Source organism: Nuphar pumila, chromosome 6 (genome assembly GCF_984573655.1).
Source record: "Nuphar pumila chromosome 6, dmNupPumi1.hap1.1, whole genome shotgun sequence".
Taxonomy (NCBI): Eukaryota; Viridiplantae; Streptophyta; class Magnoliopsida; order Nymphaeales; family Nymphaeaceae; genus Nuphar; species Nuphar pumila.
In genome coordinates this window covers 131,383,264-131,405,052 of record NC_143254.1, presented here as the reverse complement: position 1 = coordinate 131,405,052, position 21,789 = coordinate 131,383,264, and the positions used below count along the sequence as shown (strand labels likewise).

General features: G+C 44.1%; 1 protein-coding gene across 1 annotated transcript; it reads right to left on the bottom strand.

Moving 5' to 3' along the window:
- Window positions 1–17,138: 17,138 nt before the first annotated feature.
- On the bottom strand, window positions 17,139–19,598 carry LOC149836264 (glucan endo-1,3-beta-glucosidase 11-like). The gene is made up of 4 exons (XM_090009093.1): window positions 19,483–19,598; window positions 18,218–19,338; window positions 17,674–17,779; window positions 17,139–17,366 (listed from the first exon to the last, which is right to left on the bottom strand). The coding sequence occupies exons 1-3, from the start codon at window positions 19,532–19,534 to the stop codon at window positions 17,699–17,701; spliced, it is 1,254 nt and encodes a 417-aa protein (XP_089865219.1). The 5' UTR covers window positions 19,535–19,598; the 3' UTR covers window positions 17,139–17,366; window positions 17,674–17,698.
- Between the last annotated feature and the right edge of the window lie 2,191 nt (window positions 19,599–21,789).

Below are 21,789 nucleotides of genomic sequence, written 5' to 3'. Positions count from 1 at the left end.
AAAACATCTACCGAAACTACTACACTCGTAGGTAGCAGTGATTGTGTTTGTTCAGATGTGAACATTTTATGGTTGGAACACTGAGTCAGTGTCCATTTTGTTAGACTTGCTCTTGTTTCTTTTGTTGCGGAGGAGTGTGTGTTATAACCCTATTATAGAAGGGTAATTTTTGGCTTGTACTGAATATATGTATGTTTCCTTTATTTCATGCAATGAAATTATGTTTTGACTTGCATCTTTGCTTATACGAGCCTTCTTTTTATTTAAGATGGTGTGGCGTGAGCGTTGTGACCGCATTATGGATACCCTAAACAACCTGACAGAGGTTGTTGGCAGGCAGGCCGAGGCCATGCGTGCTTCAAGTCATACCTCCTCGAGGTAGTAGTGCCTTGTGGTCCCCGCGGGGTATGCAAATGAGGACTTGGCATGTCCATCCACGCGCACAACCTCACACGGCTACAAAAGAGCACATCGCCTGTGAAGACGATATCACACCATTTCCATTTTAGACCTAGGGTTGCAAACACGTGAGCATACTCTCACGATCATGGGTCATTGCTCGAAGGCTCTCACCGAGTCCCAAAACCTCAACAGGTCAACAGTGTCATACCCTATGGTGTTTTCAGTTCTTTTCAGGTGTATGTCACGTCCAGTGTAAAGCACGCCTTTGGTGCGTCATATATCCATCGATATACAAATGTGAGTCAAAACAAGAATATACTCGACAACCAAAACCCAGTGACCAACGTGTCAGGATGTGCCAACGTGCACGTGCGAAACAGGAAAAACCACAAAGTTATAACTTCGCTCAAGTATCGTGTTGTAAGCGACGATACGTCAACAAGTATGTAGAGTGGCACAAATCACAAATTTTGAGTGACATAAGGCTCAAAATGCATATACAACAGCTATTGTATATGCGAAGAGCGTCTAGAGCCTGGACTACGTATTTTCCCAAATACACGTATTTCAACCCTCACATTGCGGCAAATTTCGCATAGCAAAGCTTTCTGCGAAAGACCTTCGAGGAATTGACAACCAAGTGTGTCGAGTGCGAGACCTAACACAATCACATCCGAATGGGAATTACATTGCCGCTTCCAAATACATAGCCACACTTTGTCCGCGCAACCGAGGCACAAAATAGTGCAAATCGCCGGAAGTATCTGACGAAAACAGGTGAGGTACACACAAACGTGTAACATGGCATATGTCACACTCAACCACTTCACTGCCATGATAGAACAGCGGGGTACGAGCATCCGAAGCTCGAGACCGCAATGACCTCGTTGCTTGGAAGTGAACATTCTCGCCTAAAAGCTAATTTTTCGGTTGCAGGTTGGCGGCAATGAGAGAGATAGTTGCCGCCACCGGTGGAATTCCGTAGGAGCTCAACAGATGTCATGGAGACCCATTTGGAGTCCGCTAGCAGCTCCGACCAGGAGCCGGGGTCCAGCTCAATGCTGCCCAAGGGGTAGCAGGGTTGTCGATCATGGCGCCCAAGGGAAACCAAGGCCCATAGGGGCCCGCCGCTTGACGGAGCCACTAGGCCCAAGTCACACTTGGTCTGCACCTTACGTGCAGACCAAGTGCTACAAGGCTGCAGCACTGGCCAAGGCCAGCCCCAAGCTCACTTGGGTGTACCCGCACCCGGCTAAGAGAAAGGGGAGCCCTATGGTGGGCTCGGCAAGGCTAGGCCCAAATGGGCCGGGCCAAGACCCCTCAGCGGGGTCTAGTCCAACTGTGACCTGACCCAGCTGGGTCACAGGGAAGCCCCTGGTCTGAACCCAATGGGTTCAGACCAAGGAGCAGGGCTTAGCTTGCACCCACATGGGGTGCGGCTAACCCAAAAGCCCATAGTTAATGGGTTGGGTCGAACCGGCTAGGCCTAGACCCTGTGGGTCCAGGCCCAGCTGAGCAAAATGAGGTTGGGGAACACCCTAGTGTGCCCAGCAAATGTCCCTGGTCCAACCCAAAGGTGGGCTCGGACCAGGGCACAGGTTGGGCCCGCACCCGCACCATGGGTGCGCCCAACACCCAAATCGGGTGGCGCCGACCAAAGAGCATGGTCTGGACCCAAATTGGGTGCGCCCAATATCTTCGCTCTCTGCAACCGATCAAAAAGATCTTCTATTCTTGGCAACGAATACTTGTTCTTAATTGTCGCTTGGTTGAGCATTCTGTAGTCAATGCACAACCTCAGGGATCCATCATTCTTCTTCACGAATAAAACAGGTGCAGCCCATGGCGATGCACTATTTCTGATAAACCCTTGCTCCATCAACTCTTCCAACTGATGCTTCAGTTCTTCGAGTTCTGCCGGAGCCATACGATATGGTGCCTTTGAGATTGGAGTTGTTCCAGGTAACAACTCAATACAAAACTTGATCTCACGCTTCGGAGATAATCCGGGCAGTTCCTCAAGAAGCACATCGAGGAACTCCTGAACTATGTCAAGATCCTCGATCGGGGTTAACACTGGTTCAACTGGGGCGATACTGACCAAGAATGCAGTACCCCCATTTTGTAGATACTTCTGAACCTTAAAAGACGAAATCAAGTGATTGTCTCGAATGGGTTGAGCAAGGCTGATCTCCAAAACTGGACGATCAGGAGGGTACAAAACCACCTTGCCTTCTTTGTACAAGACTTGAGCGTGATACTCAAACAACCAATCCATGCCTAGAATGACATCAAACTTCGTCATGTCTAGTAGGATCAAGTCAACTGGCAAGTTCTGACTTGCCACCAACACCTCGATGCTCGGAATGTATAAAGTATACAAGGACTGAACACCAGTCGGTGTACGAACCTCCAACGGATAATTCAACAACATAGCAGACATAAGCAAAGAACTAGCAAATCTAGTAGCAATAAAAGAATGTGAAGCACCGTAGTCAAACAAGGTAAAAGTTGCATGACCAGCGACTGAAATAGTACCTTGGGCCAACTTTCCCTTGGTCACTTGCTCGATAGTGGCTCTGTAGGCACGCCTTGCCACTGTTCTTTGGTTACCCGTCTTCTGCTCGGAGGATTGTTGTTGCTGAGGAGGTCGTTGAGATGTTGGCTGCAATGTTTCTGGTGTGTTCCTCCTCAGATCATTGAACTGCTTCTTACGATAATCCCTGATGTAGTAGCCCATCTTGCCACAATAGATGCATCCTCCGAGGTTTCGAGGACACGGTCGGCCAAGATCATCCATCTGACACTTCAGGTAACCAGATGTCGCCACTACCTGCCTCTGCTGCTGCTGTTGGGGTTGGCGATATTGCTGTTGTTGGTGGTTGTTGTTGTTACGGTTCCTCTTCGCTGGTGGAGTGGACTTCTTTCCACCTGAATTCTGCTGATATGTCTGCTTCTTAGGCCAACTCTTTTGGCCTGTCTGCTGTTGATTTCATCTGGAATGTGGCGTCTTCTGAGATTCTGTTCATTCTTGCTACAGGAGTGTAGCCGTCTCCAAGGCTTCCTCAAGAGTCAAGGGGGCACAAGTAATCACCCTCATACGGAGAACTAGCTTCAGTCCGCGAGCAAACTTCATCGCTCGTTCCTTCTCAGCCACGTACACATGCGGACAAAAGTGCTCTAGGCTTTTGAATCTCGTGATGTACTCCGCCAAGGTAGAGTTCCCTTGCTGAAGATCAAGGAACTCCTGCATCTTTCGGCTGTGCTCATGCATCGAGAAGTAGGTTGCGTAGAAGACCTCTATAAATTGCTCTCACGTAATTGCACCACCTGCAAACTTGACATCTAGGGTGGTCGCCCACCACCTTTCGGCATCCTTCTGGAGCCGATACGTGCCGAAGTCTACCTTCCGATCGTCACTGACTTGTTGCACACGAAAAATTCGCTCAATCTTTCGTATCCAGTCCTCGTCTGCCTTAGGTGTGGACTTTCCATCGAATGACGGAGGGTTCATACCGATGAACTGCTTGTAGGGTACGACTGTTGCTGGAACTGAAGAGGGAGTAGGAATAGGAGTCTCTCATCCCTGAGAGGCTTGCAGATTCTCACCCATAGTACGCATGGTCTCGGCCTGCCTGCCAACAACCTCTGCCAGGTTGTTTAGGGTATCCATGATGCGGTCACAACGCTCGCGCCAAGGCATCTTAAAAAAAAAATGCTCGTATAAGCAAAGAAGCAAGTCAAAACATAATTTCATTGCATGAAATAAAGGAAGCATACATATATTCAGTACAAGCCAAAAATTACCCTTCTATAATAGGGTTACAACACACACTACTCCGCAACAAAAGAAACAAGAGCAGTCTAACAAAATGGACACTGACTCAGTGTTCCAACCACAAAATATTCACATCTGAACAAACATAATCACTGCTGCTTATGAGTGTAGTAGTTGTGGTAGATGTTCCGGTTTCCGCATCGTCTCTGCATCAGACGAGGAGGAGAAGAATGTGTGTACTCAAGAAGACTCACTGCCTGGGACAACGGAGGTGAAGCTGGTGTGTACTCGAGAGAAATTGATCGAGAGTAGGAAGCTGGCGTGTACTCGAAAGAACCTGGTGCACCCTGTGCATCTCCCACCGGGTCAACTGCTGACTGTGCCTGACCGACCTTAGAAGCCTCGTTCTCTTCGGTCTCAGCGTTACCCATCATGAGTTCATCGCCCACCTTACGCTGACACTCGATCTCAATATGCCCTCTAAGACCACAGTAGGGGCAAACACTCAAGGCAAGAGGACAAATTTGTCCTGCGTGGTACTGATCACATCTCCCACAATGGAGGTGCCAGATATGCAAGTATCTGGGCACTCTACACAATCTGCTGAACCGCTTGGTTGAGGGCCTCTATGCCTCGGATCAAGCCAATTAGATCTCTGAGCATTCACTCATTTCTCGAATCAGCATGCATCTAATAAGTCATGTATCTAATTAAGCAGGCAAAACTAAATACTGCAGAAACCATCAATAACCAGCAAAAACAATCAACACAGAACATACTTACAATGCGATGGATGTGCACGCAGAAGTCTTGGACCACACTTATAATTGCAGCTCTGCTCTGATACCAATCTCTGTGACGCCCCAAACCCCGACCTTTTAAAAACCTTTGGTTTTTGAGCAAAAATTTTTACAAGGTCGGGGTTTGGGGCATCACAAAGATTGGTATTAGAGCAGAGCTCCAATTATAAGGGTGGTCCAAGACTTCTGCGTACACGTCCATCGTACTGTAAGTATGTTCTGTGTTGATTGTTTTTGCTGGTTATTGATGGTTTCTGCAGTATTTAGTTTTGCTTGCTAAATTAGATACATGACTTGTTAGATGCCTGCTGATTTGAGAAATGAGTGAATGCTCAAAGCTCTAATCAACTTGATCCGAGGCACAGAGGCCCTCAACCAAGCGGTTCAGCAGATTGTGCGGATTGCCTGGATACTTGTACATTCGGCACCTCCATGTGGGAGATGTGATCAGTACCACGCGGGACAGATTTTTCCTCGTGCTTTCAGTGTTTGCCCTTACTGTGGTCTTAGGGGGCATATCGAGATCGAGTGTCAGCGTAAGTTGGGCGATGAACTCGCGATGGATAACGCTGAGACTGAAGAGAACGAGGCTTATGAGGTCGGTCAGGCATAGTCAGCAGTTGACCCAGTGGGAGATGCACAGGGTGCACCAGGTTCTCCCGAGTACACGTCAGCTTCCAACTCTCGATCAGTTTCTCCCGAGTACACGGCAGCTTCACCTCTGTTATCCCAGAGAGTGAGTCTTCCTGAGTACACACCTTCTTCTCCTCCTCGTCCAATGCAGAAACTGAGACATCTACCGTAACTACTACACTTGTAGGTAGCAGTGATTGTGTTTGTTCAGATATGAACATTTTATGGTTGGAACATTGAGTCAGTGTCCATTTTGTTAGACTTGCTCTTGTTTCTTTTGTTGCGGAGGAGTGTGTGTTATAACCCTATTATAGAAGGGTAATTTTTGGCTTGTACTGAATATATGTATGTTTCCTTTATTTCATGCAATGAAATTATGTTTTGACTTGCTTATTTGCTTATACGAGCCTTCTTTTTGTTTAAGATGGCGTGGCGTGATCGTTGTGACCGCATTATGGATACCCTAAACAACCTGACAGAGGTTGTTGGCAGGCAAGCCGAGGCCATGCGTGCTTCAAGTCATACCTTCTCGAGGTAGTAGTGCCTCGTGGTCCCCCCGGGGTACGCAAATGAGGACTTGGCCTGTCCATTCACGTGCACAACCTCACACGGCCACAAAAGAGCACATCGCCTGTGAAGACGATATCACACCATTTCCATTTTAGACCTAGGGTTGCACACACGTGAGCATACTCTCACGATCCCGGGTCATTGCTCGAAGGTTCTCACCGAGTCCCAAAACCTCAACAGGTCAACAGTGCCATACCATATGGTGTTTTCAGTTCTTTTCAGGTGTATGTCATGTCCAGTGTAAAGCACGCCTCTGGTGCATCATATATCCATCGATATACAAATGTGAGTCAAAACAAGAATATACTCGACAACCAAAACCCAGTGACCAACGTGTCAGGATGTGCCAACGTGCACGTGCGAAACAGAAAAAACCACAAAGTTATAACTTCGCTCAAGTATCGTGTTGTAAGCGACGATACGTCAACAAGTATGTAGAGTGGCACAAATCACAAATTTTGAGCAGCACAAGGCTCAAAATGCATATACAATAGCTATTGTATATGCAATGAGCGTCCAAAGCCTGGACTACGTATTTTCCCAAATACGTGTATTCCAACCCTCACATTGCGGCAAATCTCGCATAGCGAAGCCTTCTGCAAAGGACTTTCGCGGAATCCACAACCAAGTGTGTCTAGTGCAAGACCTAACACAATCCCATCCGAATGGGAATTACATTGTTGCTTCCAAATACATAGCCGCACTTTGCCGCGCAACCGGGGCACAAAATAGTACAAATCGTCGAAAGTATCCAACGAAAACAGGCAAGGTACACACAAACATGTAACGTGACATATGTCACACTCAACCACCTCACTGCCATGATAGGACAGCGAGGTACGAGCATCCGAAGCCCGAGACCGCAACGACCTCATTGCTCGAAAGCGAACATTCTCGCTTAAAAGCTAATTTCCTGCTTGCAGGTTGGCAGCAACGAGAGAGATAGTTGCCGCCACTGATGGACTTCCGCGGGAGCTCAACGGATGTTATGGGGACCCGTTCGGAGTCCGTTAGCAGCTCCGACCAGGAGCCGGCGTTCAGCTCAATGCTGCCCAAGGGGTAGCAGGGTTGCCGATCATGGCGCTCAAGGGAAACCAAGGCCCATAGGTGTCACACTTGGTCTACACCTTACGTGCAGACCAAGTGTTGCAGGGTTGTAGCACTGGCCAAGGCCAGCCCCAAGCTCACACGGGTGTACCCGCACCCGGCTAAGCGAAATGGGAGCTCTATGGTGGGCTCGGCAAAGCTAGGCCCAAATGGGCCGGGCCAAGACCCCTCAGCGGGGTCTAGTCCAACTTTGACCAGACCCAGCTGGGTCACAGGGAAGCCCCTGGTCTGAACCCAGTGAGTTTGGACCAAGGAGCAGGGTTTAGCCTGCACCCACATGGGGTGCGGCTAACCCGAAAGCCCATAGCCGATGGGCTGGGTCGAACCGGCTAGGCCTAGACCCTGTGGGTCCAGGCCCAGCTGAGCAAAACGAGGCTGGGGCACACCCTGGTGTGCCCAGCAAATGTCCCTGGTCTGACTCAAAGGTGAGCTCGGACCAGGGCGCAGGTTGGGCCCGCACCATGGGTGTGCCCAACACCCAAATCGTGTGGCGCCGACCAAAGGGCATTGGGTCCAGACCGTGCTTGGTCGAAGGGGAGGCTACTAGCTGGGGGATTATACCTTTGGTCTCACCCACACCTGAGTCCAGACCAAGCCAACCCGTGGCTCGGTGCACCACGAAGTGGTTGCGCCCAAACAAGGTGGGACGCCTAGCGTTCGGCAGCAAGGAGCTGCACCAAAGAGCTTCCAGCTAGGTGCACTTGGCCGAGCTCATGCTCAGACCAGTATTCCCTAATTGGGTCTGTTTCCCAAGGGTACAGACTGGACAGGTGGCACTGTCCCACAATCAAACGACGAACGAAAGCACCAAAACCCAAAAAAAAAACTATATACTTATATATATATATGTATTTTCCTGTAAACTGTGGCTGAAAGGCTGCCATTTTCTGACAGTCTACGTGCTGTTTCGGCAAAAATGCCTAACACGATACTTGTGGAGCCATTTGTTAGCTTTCCACAAAGACTAAGAAGTCCGCATTTCGATCAACGGTTCGAGAGTTACTGCAGAGAGACCGATCGTCACTCGGGACGTTTCTGAGTCGCTGATGGGAAACGTTGTCAGCCCAAGGCATGTATTTTCTATGGCTTTTTTAGCCGAATTAGAAAAAATGATTAACTACAATGTTGTAGAAATCTGTCAGAATTTTTCAAAATGTCCAAGAACACTCCGATCCAACACGTATCCATGGAAATACACTCATTTTATCGGAGGGTTCCCTGACAACTCGGAAAAACAAAAATGAAATGAATCAAAACTAGTTTTTTTCATGAAGCAAGACAATGAACATTATACAACATGATACATGGCTCAAATGCAAAATAAAAGGAGTGGGACTAAGTTTTTGCTCAGCACATTCGTGGCTTGAGGCCACTATGAATCGGGTTGTACGTTACAAGTGCATTGATTCCATTCTCGTAGCATGCCTTCATACTCATACCAAAAAAATGAAATGTGATAGGGGAGGTTAGCTCACCTTGAGGTCTTCTTCAGCTGGAGGAGGGCCACTCAAACTCATTAAGTAAAGGAAGAGAGGAGGGGAGAAGAGAGGAGAAGGAGAGAGAGAGAGAGAGAGAGAGAGAGAGAGAGAGAGAGAGAAATCTTCTCTCTCCTCCCTTTCTATTGGTTTTTATAGAGGGGAAAGAGAGTAGGTAGAGATGGAGGGTGGGGAGTGGTGGAGAGGAGATGGAGGGCTCTCCATCTCCATGCACACACACCCCCCTCCCTACCCCCTACCTTTGCCCCCAACCACCCCCAACAACTCCCCTTGAATCAAGGGGAGTTGTCCCTTGACTAAAACAAAAACAATTTATTTTCCTTTTGAAAATTCAAACCCCCTTTTTTTTATTTGAAATGGCATTAAATGGGTTGGGGCTACCCCCTAAGGGGTGCCCAGCCTATTTGAAAAAAAAGAAAAAAACGTTGGCTCATAGCCAACTACTTTCTAAAATGCCAATATGAGCCTTGAAATGTGGCTTTTTGCAAACTTTTCAAAAAGCCTTTGCAAAGAGCATTTTTTTGAAAATTTCTTTTTATTAAAATTCAGATTAGCATGGGCTAAGGTGGAGCCCATGCCAACCACTTCTTATAAATGCCCAAGATAAACTCCTTTTTCCAACTTTTTGGAAAACCACCTTTAGATTTTGAAAAATTACAATTCACTTTATGAAAAACCCTAATTTGCTTTTTATTTCAAAGCTAGGTTTTTAATTATTCAAATATTTTATTTCAAGTTTAATTTTTCATAGATCATAATCTAAATCATAAAATCATTTCATTAGGTTTTTAATTTTGGATCGCGGATGCACCCACACACAAAGGTAGTGTGGTGTAGGCCTATAACCCAATGTTTGCATAAAATGGATTGTAGAAGAACCACATACCAGATGTGGTCATGGACAATCTGAACGACGCTTCGATGGATGCAGGTGGTGAGCAGGACCCTTGAACCCAGAGAGATAGAGATATCACCTTGGTAGTTCTCATCAAGCTACCATGAATCTCTTTATATAGTGGGAGATGAGTAGGGGTTACATGCATGACATTCATCCATATTGAATGTGAACCATTCACATTCTCATAAGAGTCATCCCACTCTTATTATGTCTCTTGGTGCCTGTGTCAAATCGGATCACATCCGGCTAGACTCTGATCCAAAAGTCCAATAACCCGTACTTTTTTGAACCCTTCTAAATGAGAGAGACTTTTTTCCTGAGAAAGTTTTCTAAAAAGTACACTTTTTGATTGAAAACATTTCTTAAGGGGTTGGAGGAATGTTTCCTACCAAGAGAAAACAGTGATTTACACTCACCACCACTCATCTCACCACCACCACCTACCATCTCGCCATCACCGCCACCATCCATCTCACCACCACCACCCACATCCCTCTTGGAAAACCACCCTCCTCATGTTGGAAAACCGCATTTCCGACTACGATTTAATGAGTCCCCTGATCTCATTGATCACCACCCTTCTGGTCTTGCGCACCACCCTCCTCCTGCCATATTCGGTCTCTTCTATTGTCGTGGTGACCTGAGCAATGACGAGTGCTACGATTGCATCAATCGGCTTTTGATTGAGGTGGTCCACCTCTACAGTTGTACCGCCATTGCTGCCTGGATCCAGCTCCAAGGATGCTACCTCCAACACTCCACCGGATTGTGGTTTTGGTAGGTACGACAACTACGCTGTTGAAGAAGCTCCACCACCACCACCCTCCTCGTCTCTCCTTTTTTTCATGCTAGACAAACAGGTGAAGAATTTTCATTTAGAAACTTCTCATATGCAAAATTTTCTTTTCCTATGAGAATTTTTCTTGCTTCCAAACATGCCCTTAGAAGGGTGCTTAGAGTCGCATGATCTGACTTCTTGTAGTCCTAGCTATTCGCAACAACATTCTTTGTCAAATCAACCCAACCAACCATTTGCACTTAATTTCAAATATGGGTCAAACTTTTATTGAAAACTGTCTAATAGGGACCTCAGGCAATATTATCAATTTGGTTTCATGCCCTAAATAGATTTCCAAGCAATTAGGGGGATTCAAGAGGTTAAAAATTTTCACTTTTACACTTTTCAACTCCTCTCACTGTGAGGAGGTATTTACAACTCCTTACTTTTAAAGGATTCTGATGGGTAGTGACCAAAATACGCCTCTGGTAGGTAGTTACTGAAAAACATTCACCTCTCTTTCTCTCAGGTTAGTCGTTTCATATTCATTTGGATTTACGTAACCCAAATCTCACACAATGGTCAGACATTGGATTTAGATCAGAAACAATATTGACTCCATGACATTGATGCATCGTGTTTAGATTTAGAGTGATATCTTGACTTAGAATCTCTATATAAAATCCATATTTAGGTTGAATATCAGTCATATATTTTTTTTGTCAAATCCAACTGATTAGACTCATATTCAATTGGATATCTAACCCTTATCTAAATTCTTTGGCAATCAGATATTTTTTTTGTCAAATCTAACTGTATGAACTCATATTCAATTGGATATCTGATCCATATCTAAATTCTTTGGGTTCTTAATAATAAGGTAAAAATGGATTGGATTTGTTCAAATCTTTGGTTTGAACCTAAGCTTTATTTCTGATATCGATTTACCTTTTTTGAAGGCATATTTATGGTTGGATTCAAATCTAATATAATTCATCAATAGTTTATAGATGTAGTTTTTTTTTTGCCATTATTATTAAGAAGCTTAAGGTTGATACTTGGGTGGTTCTAACAAATTAGATAGTTATTAGATGGTTGATTGAAATGATAAGCAATCTCTTGTTTCATTTATAATGGCACTTATACTTTTAGTTGTAATTTTTTTTGTTAGTTTACTTTTATTAAAACTGAATGCATCAATTATTGGGTAAAATTTAGTAGCTTTAAAAGTATACCTATTTTTTGTGTGCATGAGATTCAATCCAATTGTAATCCATATTATATGTAAAATTGTTTTTCACACAAGACAATGATTTAATTATTACTTGTTTATCTAAAATATTTAAATATCAATTATGTAATTAAATATGATATATCTTTTTTCTACATTCTTTGCTATTCAAATACCATACTACGGGTTCCAAGCAAGGTGAGAAATCCAGAGTAGTTGAAAGTCTGATTCCTTGAAGGAGCTGTTTAAACTTCCAAATCAAAGAGGGAGTCCACAACTCCTTTGAAATCCATATTCTTTCAAACCCATTAATGGTACTTCCCCCTTACTCCATGCAACTCCCTCCAACACGGGCTCCCAAACAAAGCCTTTGCTTGATCCCTTCGTGGCACCAATTGATTTTTCTTATTCTACGCTCATTGAGGAGTGTTGCAAATGGTTTGGTTCCGTCCTACATTCAATCCAAATCAAACACTTTTTTGTTTTGAATTACAAGACTATCAGTAAAATGAAAAATGAATATTCAAGCTGAACTGAGATTTAGTTCATTAAAAAATCTTGAGTCTAGATCCAGATCTGAATCAATCAATCAATCAAGAGATACATCCACTTAAAATCAAATCCAATCCATTTACACTTTTAATTGTTTTCATGTGTTGACATATAAGGTTTTACCACAAAAATTTGGATCCATATTTAGCGTCATAGTTTTAAACCTAATTTGGATATAGGTCTGGTTTCGAGTCTGTTGCTTTAGAAGTCAAATCTGAGACCAGAGAAAAAACCAGATCCGATCCAAATCCATTCCATTTTCACCCTTTGGGTCAAGGATGGCATGATGAAAGTGAAAGAATTACCCGGCAACCATGAAGACTCCATAACCACCCATCTTTGAGATGGACGGCCTGCTGACCGTTCTGCAAAGAGCAAGGTGATTTCTTTTTTCTTTCTTATATTTTATATGAAGAAACTGGACCTGTATATCGGGATGCAAATGGGTTGGATCTGGGACAGCTAAATACATGTGAGAGTACCCGATATCCAGTCAGATCCAGAACAGTCAAAAATTGTAAAATCTCCCTTCTTGATCCGACCTATTTGCATCCCTACCTGTAAAGGTGATATACCTATGCCGAGATTACGGTTGCAAGCTCAAATAAAACTCCGTGGCAATTATTTGTTGTTCTATAAAATTATCAATCACCTCTGTGTCTAAGATGTTCTTATAGCTTGTAGTAAGCCCAAAATGTATTTTATGTAGGATTATACCTGTAACCTGACCCTGTCTTGTGCATGAACCTTCAGATCAGAACGTTTGATCCGCCTTTAATAATTCTGTACATATTCTCCTATCTTAACCTGTGCCTCCTTCATACCTTGTACGGCCATGCAATTCTCTCAACACTCGAGTACATCTGGTGAAGCTTGGAAATCATGTCTGGAGGAAGTTCCTAGGTAAATAGGAACCCTAGCATGCCACTGGGATTTTCCAAACCAAATAAGTTTAATGCATGCAACCGGCACATTCTTGTGTGGGGTTACTCTTCTAACGGGGGCACCGCACGCACCCGTGTCACACGGGTGTGGGTGCGACACTTGCACATGGCTTCCTTTGTGTTAGGTGAAGTCAACCACACTGAGGTTCATTTCTGTTTAGAAGTAGCTAGATTCGTGAACCCTAACCATATTCAGTTTTATATATATATATATATATATATATATATATATATATATATATATATATATATATATATATATATATATATATTATAAAAACATTTTTCTTGTAAAAGTACCGAGGAGAGCTTAGTGATTTGGTTTGTCATTATTATTTGGGTAATGGGGACTTTTGGTTGAATCCAATTGTATGAATCGCCCTGCATGAGTAATCCTAAGTCACATCATTCATCACGCAATGAAATTCCCTCAACAGTTTTACAGCATTGTCTTGGTCACCATCTGATGCTCTCTATTTTAACCGGTTCAGAGAATACCTCTTGGTAGTGTCTTTGAAACCTACTACGAAAAACGATGAGCAGGTTATTCAAATGCTAATCCCAGCAGATCGGATTCTAAGGGAATATCGAAAGCCTGCAAGATTGAGAGTTTTGACAAGTTGTGACAAGCCTTTATGATAAACAGATCTTGTTTGGCCATGCCGTTCCGCATTTATTTGTCCCCAGTGTCCTGGTCAGGACAGAGACTTCTGAGAATGACATTTACCAACTCTCTCGAAGGGAAAGATGACCATGGGATTATTCTGTGAGGTGGCTGGATGGTTAGGTCACAGTCATAACCGAGGATTGGAATGACATGGTCCATGGAGTTATTCTGCAGCTTGCCTATCAAAATGAAAAAAAAAATTTAAAAGAAATTGGCTGCGGATCCGGTTATCGGAGCTGGTCCTTCGGACTGGCTGTGTATGCGTCAGCTGTTGGATTTCATTGTCATCTTGAGCCGAGCCTGCTGTTTGAATGTTGATTTTGCCATCTTGACCAGAGTTACTCTGTTAGATATATGACTCAATTTAGACAAACCTTTGTGCAGGTTCTGGATGGCCTGACACTGGGGCTGGTAAAGTGCCGAGCTTAGGCTGTTCGGGTTCGGCTCGTTAGGGGTACACCCCTGCTCGACCTCTACTAAGCTGACTCATTTTCTCAAAGATTTGCTTTTTAAGTGTTCTTTTAAAGCTTATATGTGTGTAAAAATATATAACATCTTAAACAAGCTTGTCTGGGCTAACCCAAGCTTCTCATGTTCGTTCTTGGCTCATTTACCTAAACAAGCTGACTCGTAGCTCGTCTAATAATTGATAGTGTCACCACACCATCACCATGGACGGCAGGAGGGCCATGCATGGTGGAAGCAGCATCCACCCCTCTGTGGGAACCACTTGTACTGAGCTACAGTACAGTGGGTGGGTTTTGTGGTTGTCTCGTGTGGATCTGTGATACCCTGTTCACTTTGGTGCTTGTTATTTTTTAAAGGTCTCTCTACGGTGACTTCCAGCCCACAGACCAAGACGAAAGCCCACCTAGTCCAAAATACAGGTGTGTTTGTTAATTCTTGAGCTGGTTGGACCAGCTCAACCCTGACCCAAACAAACAGAAGAAACTGTACACCCGTACATGCTTTCCAGAACGCGGCCCATGTCATCAATTTGGATACTCGGGATTCAAAGTTACGGATGGCCAGGATCGAGTGTCCCACTCTGAACCAAAATGATGTACGGTTGGATATGGATGTTTTACGTGTCTGACTAAGACATGTATGGTACGTTCGCCAGGTGATTCTCTTAAATGCAATTTCCATTTAAGGTAGACATTTCTCCTTCCTTAATTTCCAAAACAGACTCACATTTATGAAAATTTGAATATAAATCTCTGTTTTCCAATCCTGGAGACGGCCAAACAAGAAGCTGCATTTATTATTGTCCTTTAACTACAAATCATAGGTTAAATTACAATAATAACCATCATTATTAACAGTCCAAACGGTTTACTTTTTTCATTTTACGAGAATGAATGAGTATTTCCAGATTTTCGAAATAATAAAAGAAACTAAAAAGAAATCACTTTTTTCAAGATGACAGATGTTGACCTGAAGTTTCTATTTGACTGTTTTGACGAAAAATATGGCTCATACTATGTCCACACGGGCCCCGCATCAGGTGAATTCTGGGTTGGGTCAGATTCAGACCCGTCCCACTGAACTGAAATACATTTTTGTTTAACTTTTTGGGAGGAGAGAAGAAGAAGAGGAGGCTAAAGAAGCCGAGGAAGAGACAAGAAGAGGGGAGGAGAAAAGATGATAAGGAAAAAGAGGTAGAGGAAAAGAGAAGGGGAGGAGGATGTAGGTAGGAAGAGAAAGAAGCAGAGAAGGAAGAAGAAAAAACTGAAAAAAAAAGCAAGAAGAGGAGAAAGAGGGGAGGACGAGGAAGGACAAAATAGAGTGATGGAGGAGAGAGAGAGAGAGGCGTACTCTGCTACTCGGTTCTTCTTGTTCATCCTTTTGCTTTAAGATATACCCTTTTGACTGCCCCCTCACCTCTTCCCCACTTTTATTTTCCAAAAAACACAAAATACATGGCTTTGGATTTAACCCAATCAAAACCTATGTTTTTAATATATAAGTTTGGATTTTAATTATATATATACCCCTTCCGCACCCACATTTTTTAAATTTGCAGTGTCTGACTCTCAAACGCACACCACCCCGTACCCATGTGACATAGAGCACATGTTTTGAATTTTAGAAAAGTGAGGGCCATTTTTTAAATTAAGAGCAACCATTAAATGGAAATTTCCCATATTTAAATGCTCAACAATGATACAATTTGCACTACAAAGAAAAAAACAAATAAAAGGTTGGTGGCCACCAACTTGTCCAATCAGAAATCAGTGTCCAATACTCTCAGTAAGGAGTGGGGGAGGGCGCAGCTGTTAGTGTGCGTCTTGTTTGGTAGGAGGAGCTGTTAGTGCACGTCACCATGTGTGGGGGGAAGTTGCAAATTCAAAACCCAATGGTATGTTGTGTAACTGATGGGGGTCTGACTAACCCCAACTTGCTTATCAAAATAAAAGCCCTTGCTGCATTGTCTAGTGATACGGTGGTCAACAGTTGGTCCAAAAGGCATGCTTGCAGAAAAGCAAGGACATTACGTTTACTGTATTAATAGTGCTACTGAATATGAATAGTAACAAGTGCATTAAAAGAGAGAGAGAGAGTTTCAGGTTTGTTTGGAAAGTTTGAATGGGATCTGTGTTGTGGTTTCCCCAGTGTTTTCATGCTCTCTATCATTTGGGAGCAGTGGTGTCATCAAAACACTACATTAAGAATGGATTTGGCAGCCCCAACACCACATTTCAACACTATTCACAAGATGATCTTCTTAGCAACTCTATAATCAACACTACATTTTGGCAAAACCATATTTTAACACAGATAAATAGTGTTTCCACCAGAATGCAAGGGGCTCCCAAACATAGCCTTAACCCTTTTTTTACAGGCAAACATAGCGTTAGCCCTGCTAACAAAATATATGATCCCAAATCTCAATAATTTGAATCAGGGCATTACCATCACCACCATGCATTCGTACAACTGGCCACGTAACGTGTTGTAGCCTAACTTTTGGCTTTAGTACACTATAATGCTCAATCATCATCTCTGAGTCATGCCTCTATGGTAATAAACAAATCAGGCAAACATCAAGAAGGCCCAGAGTACTGACTCAATTGATGTTATCAAGTCTCATAAGGAAGCCACTTTCATTTATTAGTTAATTTTTGGTAAGCACTAAGCATGACCAGTGGAGTGGTGTTAATTTTGTCATATCATATCGTCTCGTCTGCTGTGCATGTCTTGATGTCATTTAAAGAAGGCCTCACATTGCCCATTGAAAACGTTCTATCACACGGACAGTGACACCTTACCCAAAATGGATTTCTTACAATCTGTTAATTCTACTACTGTGATAAATAAATTCTATTACAGTAATAAATAATGGAGAAAGGAAAAAGAAAAGAACTCAACCAGTATCATCGGCAAAGCTACAATGATATGGGACCTCTGGAGTCTCAGAGTTAAAAAATAAAACCTGGGTCCATCCCGGAAAATATAAGATCCGATCCAATGCTCCAGCTCCTTCGCTCTCATGAGCCCTGCAGAATTCTACAGTGAAATTCACTACAGCTTCAGATAAGAATGTGAATTTCCATAAACAGAGAGACAACTAAAGAAACAGAGGAAGAGATCAAATAGCTCATTTGAGCTATTGATTTATCTCATTTTTTGGGCATTTTGCGATAGTTATCACTTCTCATTTTGGTATCTGAAAATAACGGTTATTTTTCAACATTTATAAAGTTTGAGATATATTCCAACTTCATCTTGACAGCAAAAGGAAGCATCCTAAATCGGACAGAGAGAGAAAATTTAAAGTAGATATATTTTCTTCTCATGCTCGAGGAAAACTTACCTCAAATGTCTCCCCTTCTTCTTTATCAGGGTAAAAAATAATTGCAGACGAGACACAAGCCAAACAATCCTTGAACGAGAAACTCCTCCAAAGCCAAACGAAATCCCTATAATATAAACAACTAAATAAATAAAAAAATATTGATAAAAAAAAGAGGAATCGGAGAGTTGCCCGAAACACGACTCGGTTTATGTGAGAAGTCTTTTGACCACCAAAGAAACTAATCGGAATATGGAGATGGACAAGAACAAGGAGAGGTGTTACGAATCGGCCGCGTTGCAGGCAGGACTCAGAAAAAACCGAAGCGTCTCTTTTTATTTTTTAATTTTTTTTGTGATAGCTATTAGAAGCTAAAGAAGAGCACCAGTTAGGATTCGAACCGGAGTCCCTTCGTCAAGACAGTGCGAACTTGGGGCCCGACTCGGTCAAATCCATCACGAATCGTTCTCGTTGTCAGGTTCCGACCGAGTCTCTAGACCACTGAACTTCACACTTGCAGCACATAGCAGAAAGAAGAAGAAGAAGAGTTTGTGGGAGTCGTTACCGTCGCTGAGGAGACCGAAGTGAAGGACGAACTCGACGAGGGGTCGTCCGGATTGCCACCGTTCTCCGGCGTACCCGGCGGGGAGAACGAAGGATGGTCAGCGGAAGACGGCGGGCCGAGCCTGGCGGAGTCAAACCCGACGGCATACGCCGGCGTCCCGTCAGGCTTGAAGAGCCCGTAGTTCTTCTCCGACGTCGGCCCGGGCTTCAGGTTCTCGTTGAACATGGCGAACACGTACACCTCCAGCCCCACGTCCGGCCGCTTCGGCGTCCCCCTTTGCTCCGCCACGATCCTCATCAGGTTGCCGTTGTACGTCCGGGCGTTCTCCAGCGAAGCGCCGGTCTCCTGCGGGTCCCCCTTCGACGGCCACCCCGTCTCCGACACCTTTACCCTCAGATTCCCCTTCCCCTCCGCCTCTAGTGCGGCGTACACGGCGTCGATTTGGGCGAACAACATGTTATCGTAGTGAAGCCCGGTGCCGGGGTCCAAGATTCCGGCGTTCTCCCGGAAAAGGACGTAGTCGAGGGAGATGTGCTTCGGGTCCGACATGTAGGCGAAGAACGGGTAGGCGTTGATCAGGAACGGCGATCCGGTCCGGCCGTGGAACCCTAGCAGAGACCGAACCGGTCCGGCGAGATCTCGCCGGAATCGGCCGCTCGACGGCGGGTAGGACGATTCCAGGATGGCGAGCGAGTGCGCCGTCGTCACCTCCACCTTATCCCCCAACCCTAGGGTTTGCAGAGCGGCGTAAACGTTCTGCATCGCCGGAACGAGGCACCCGGCCAACGACGAGTCGTTTCCGGTGAGCACCTCGTTCCCGATGGTTATGTAACCGATCCGGGTCGCCGGAACGTACTGCTGGATGTTCTCCTTGACCCAGGCGAGGGCCGTCGCCGGATCCGCCATCTTTCCGACGCACTCGTTCGGGATTGCGACGACGAACTCGACGCCGGTGCCGTGGAAGGCGCGGAGGACTCTCGGATCGGAGTCGTAGAGCTTCACCTTCGTAATGTTGATGGATTGGAGCAGCCCCGCCACTCGGTCCGGCGACGGGAGGTTGTTCGCCACCTGCCCGTAGTTGATGCCCACCGCCGGTGACGCGCTCGCCGGTAAAACGGCACCTGCACGCAGAGAACCAAACCGAGCGGCGTAAAAATGGTCGGAATCTCCCATCTCCGGCGAGCATTGCCGGAATTTCGCCGGTAAATGCAGAAAAAAAAACTGGAATCTCGCAGGAAATGCAGAAAAAAACGGAATTTGCGTACCTGAGAGAAGGAGGAGGGCGAGAAGCAACCAGCATTGGGAATCGAACGCCATTTTCCCCCTTATTTTTTCTTTTTTAGGTTTTTTTTTTTTGGGTTCTGCAGAAGAGAGTAGAGAGCAAAGGAGTGTGAGTAGCTCTCTCTCTCCCTAAAAAGGAGGGCGTCAGAGGACGGTAAATTTTTTACGCCTTTGATGACGTGACGTTACCGAGGGAAAGAAAATTCCTAGATCGACGGTTTAATTTTTATTTACCGGAAAAGGACCGAATCCATCATGAAATAACAGGAGATTTTCGGTTTCATTGGTGGTATTAGAGGTATCGAATGGGGGTAATTTAGTTTTTCATTTGAAGGAACGATGTTCTCGGGTATCGGAATAAATGCTCTTCTGAGGTGCGGTTTGCATGTTGAATGACCATCATACCCTTTACTACAAGTGTGGCCAGGCCTGGATCCGTGATTTGATGAACCGGGGTCCAATAATGTGAGACAACGGCACAGAAGAAAGCGGTTCGGGTCTCGGTCGTCTTGTCCGACCCGTTTTTAGATTTTCAGATGTATCATTTCACTTGTTTATCTGACCGTCTCCTCCGTTAGGGTTCTACTTTTTCTTGTAAGTTTGTGTAGACTGTACATCACAGTGATGGACGGTTCTTAATGTTCCTGTTTTTTTAGGCCGTGCATTGCTTGTGACAGGGCCAGCTAGCAGCCCACCCAGCACATGGCCTTTTTTCGTCTTTGCCTGCCTACTTGTTATCCAGAATACCAAATTGCTCACCACGTGCAAGTGTGGGGATCTGAACTTTGAACATAGATCGGGATTTTTGAAGTTCTTGATTCCTGCCACTTTCAATTGAAATGTTTTTTCTGGATATTGTCGTAGGAAAAATTGGTGTGGGTAGGGAAAACTGGAAAGGGGAAATTTGATATCCTGTTCCTACCTTCTGCCAAACATGGAACCGGGTTTCCAGATCTATCAAAATCTCTTGTTTTTTGTGGGTAAACGAGCTCTGTCTCCCCCCCTCTTGCGACTCCCGTATCAAGAACCGTTTTCTCATATCCAACATCAAGGATGTAAACAAGTCAGATTTCTTTGGAATATGGGCAACACTGAGTCCGACCTAAACATATCTGACCTAATTGTATTAGGAAATGAATGGAATCAGCTAAAACAAAATCTGCATCCAATTAACTTAAATTCCAACATTTACATGTATCCAAATTGAGATTTTAGTCAGATGCAAAATCCAATACAGAATCCGGTGCAGTGCAGGAGCGAAGCAACGTACTATTTGAGTCCACAAGAGATCCATTTGGATTTGGATTAGTTTAGTTTTTTTTTTTAGATTTGAATATTGCTGTTATGTAATGAATTAATCTCATATCTAATTTAGAATTAGGGTTTCTATCATCTCTATAAATACTTTATTACAAAGATCTTTCAAGGAGGCTTGATTGACAGAGATTTCCGATATTTTCTTTAATTTTATGCGTTTATTGTTGAATTTTCATTATTCATGTTTTTCATAATTCAATTGGCATAGGAGTAGGATAACATATATTTATGCGTCCTCCAGGTTGAGTGACGCAATGCTACGGTGGACTCAGTACACACCGATCCATGATTCAGGATCCAAACGGATCAAAATGCACACAAAAGTTTATACGATGTAGAGTCCGAACAGAACTCTGATAAAATAGATTTTCGGGACATGTGCGCTCTGTTTCGATAGAGGTGGTCCAAATAAAAGTTGTGCGCAACTCGCACAACTTTCCAACGAATCCAAACACACCAGATTCGAAGCAGGAACGTCTGATCCACGGACTCGACACCGGGACTGTTAAACAAGTCCAACACAGATTATCAAAATTCGGGAGCAGACTGTTTGAAGGGATTTTTGACCCTTCAAACATTGGAGTTTGCAAAAACTCACAACTGACGAAATAAAGGTCAGATCCAGACTTTTCCAGAACATTAAAGTTCATAACTTTCCAATGTTTCTACAATCCTCTGCGAATTTTTGAATATCTAGAATGATATAAAAAAATATTATTGCAGAAAATAACATTCAAGTATTCAATGACAACAGAAATTTATATTTTTTTAATACAAAGACAATGATTCAATAAAATCACCAAACATGAAAGATGTGGGTTTCGATCTTAGCTTTTTAAAGAATCAAAAATTTCTAATCTTTATGCAGAGGGTCTTCAGTTAACGGCAAAATACTAAACACTACTAGGAGTGTTCTGAACCAAATTAATAACAGTGGATCACTGTCAGTCTGAGACTTTGACAGCGAATTTCAG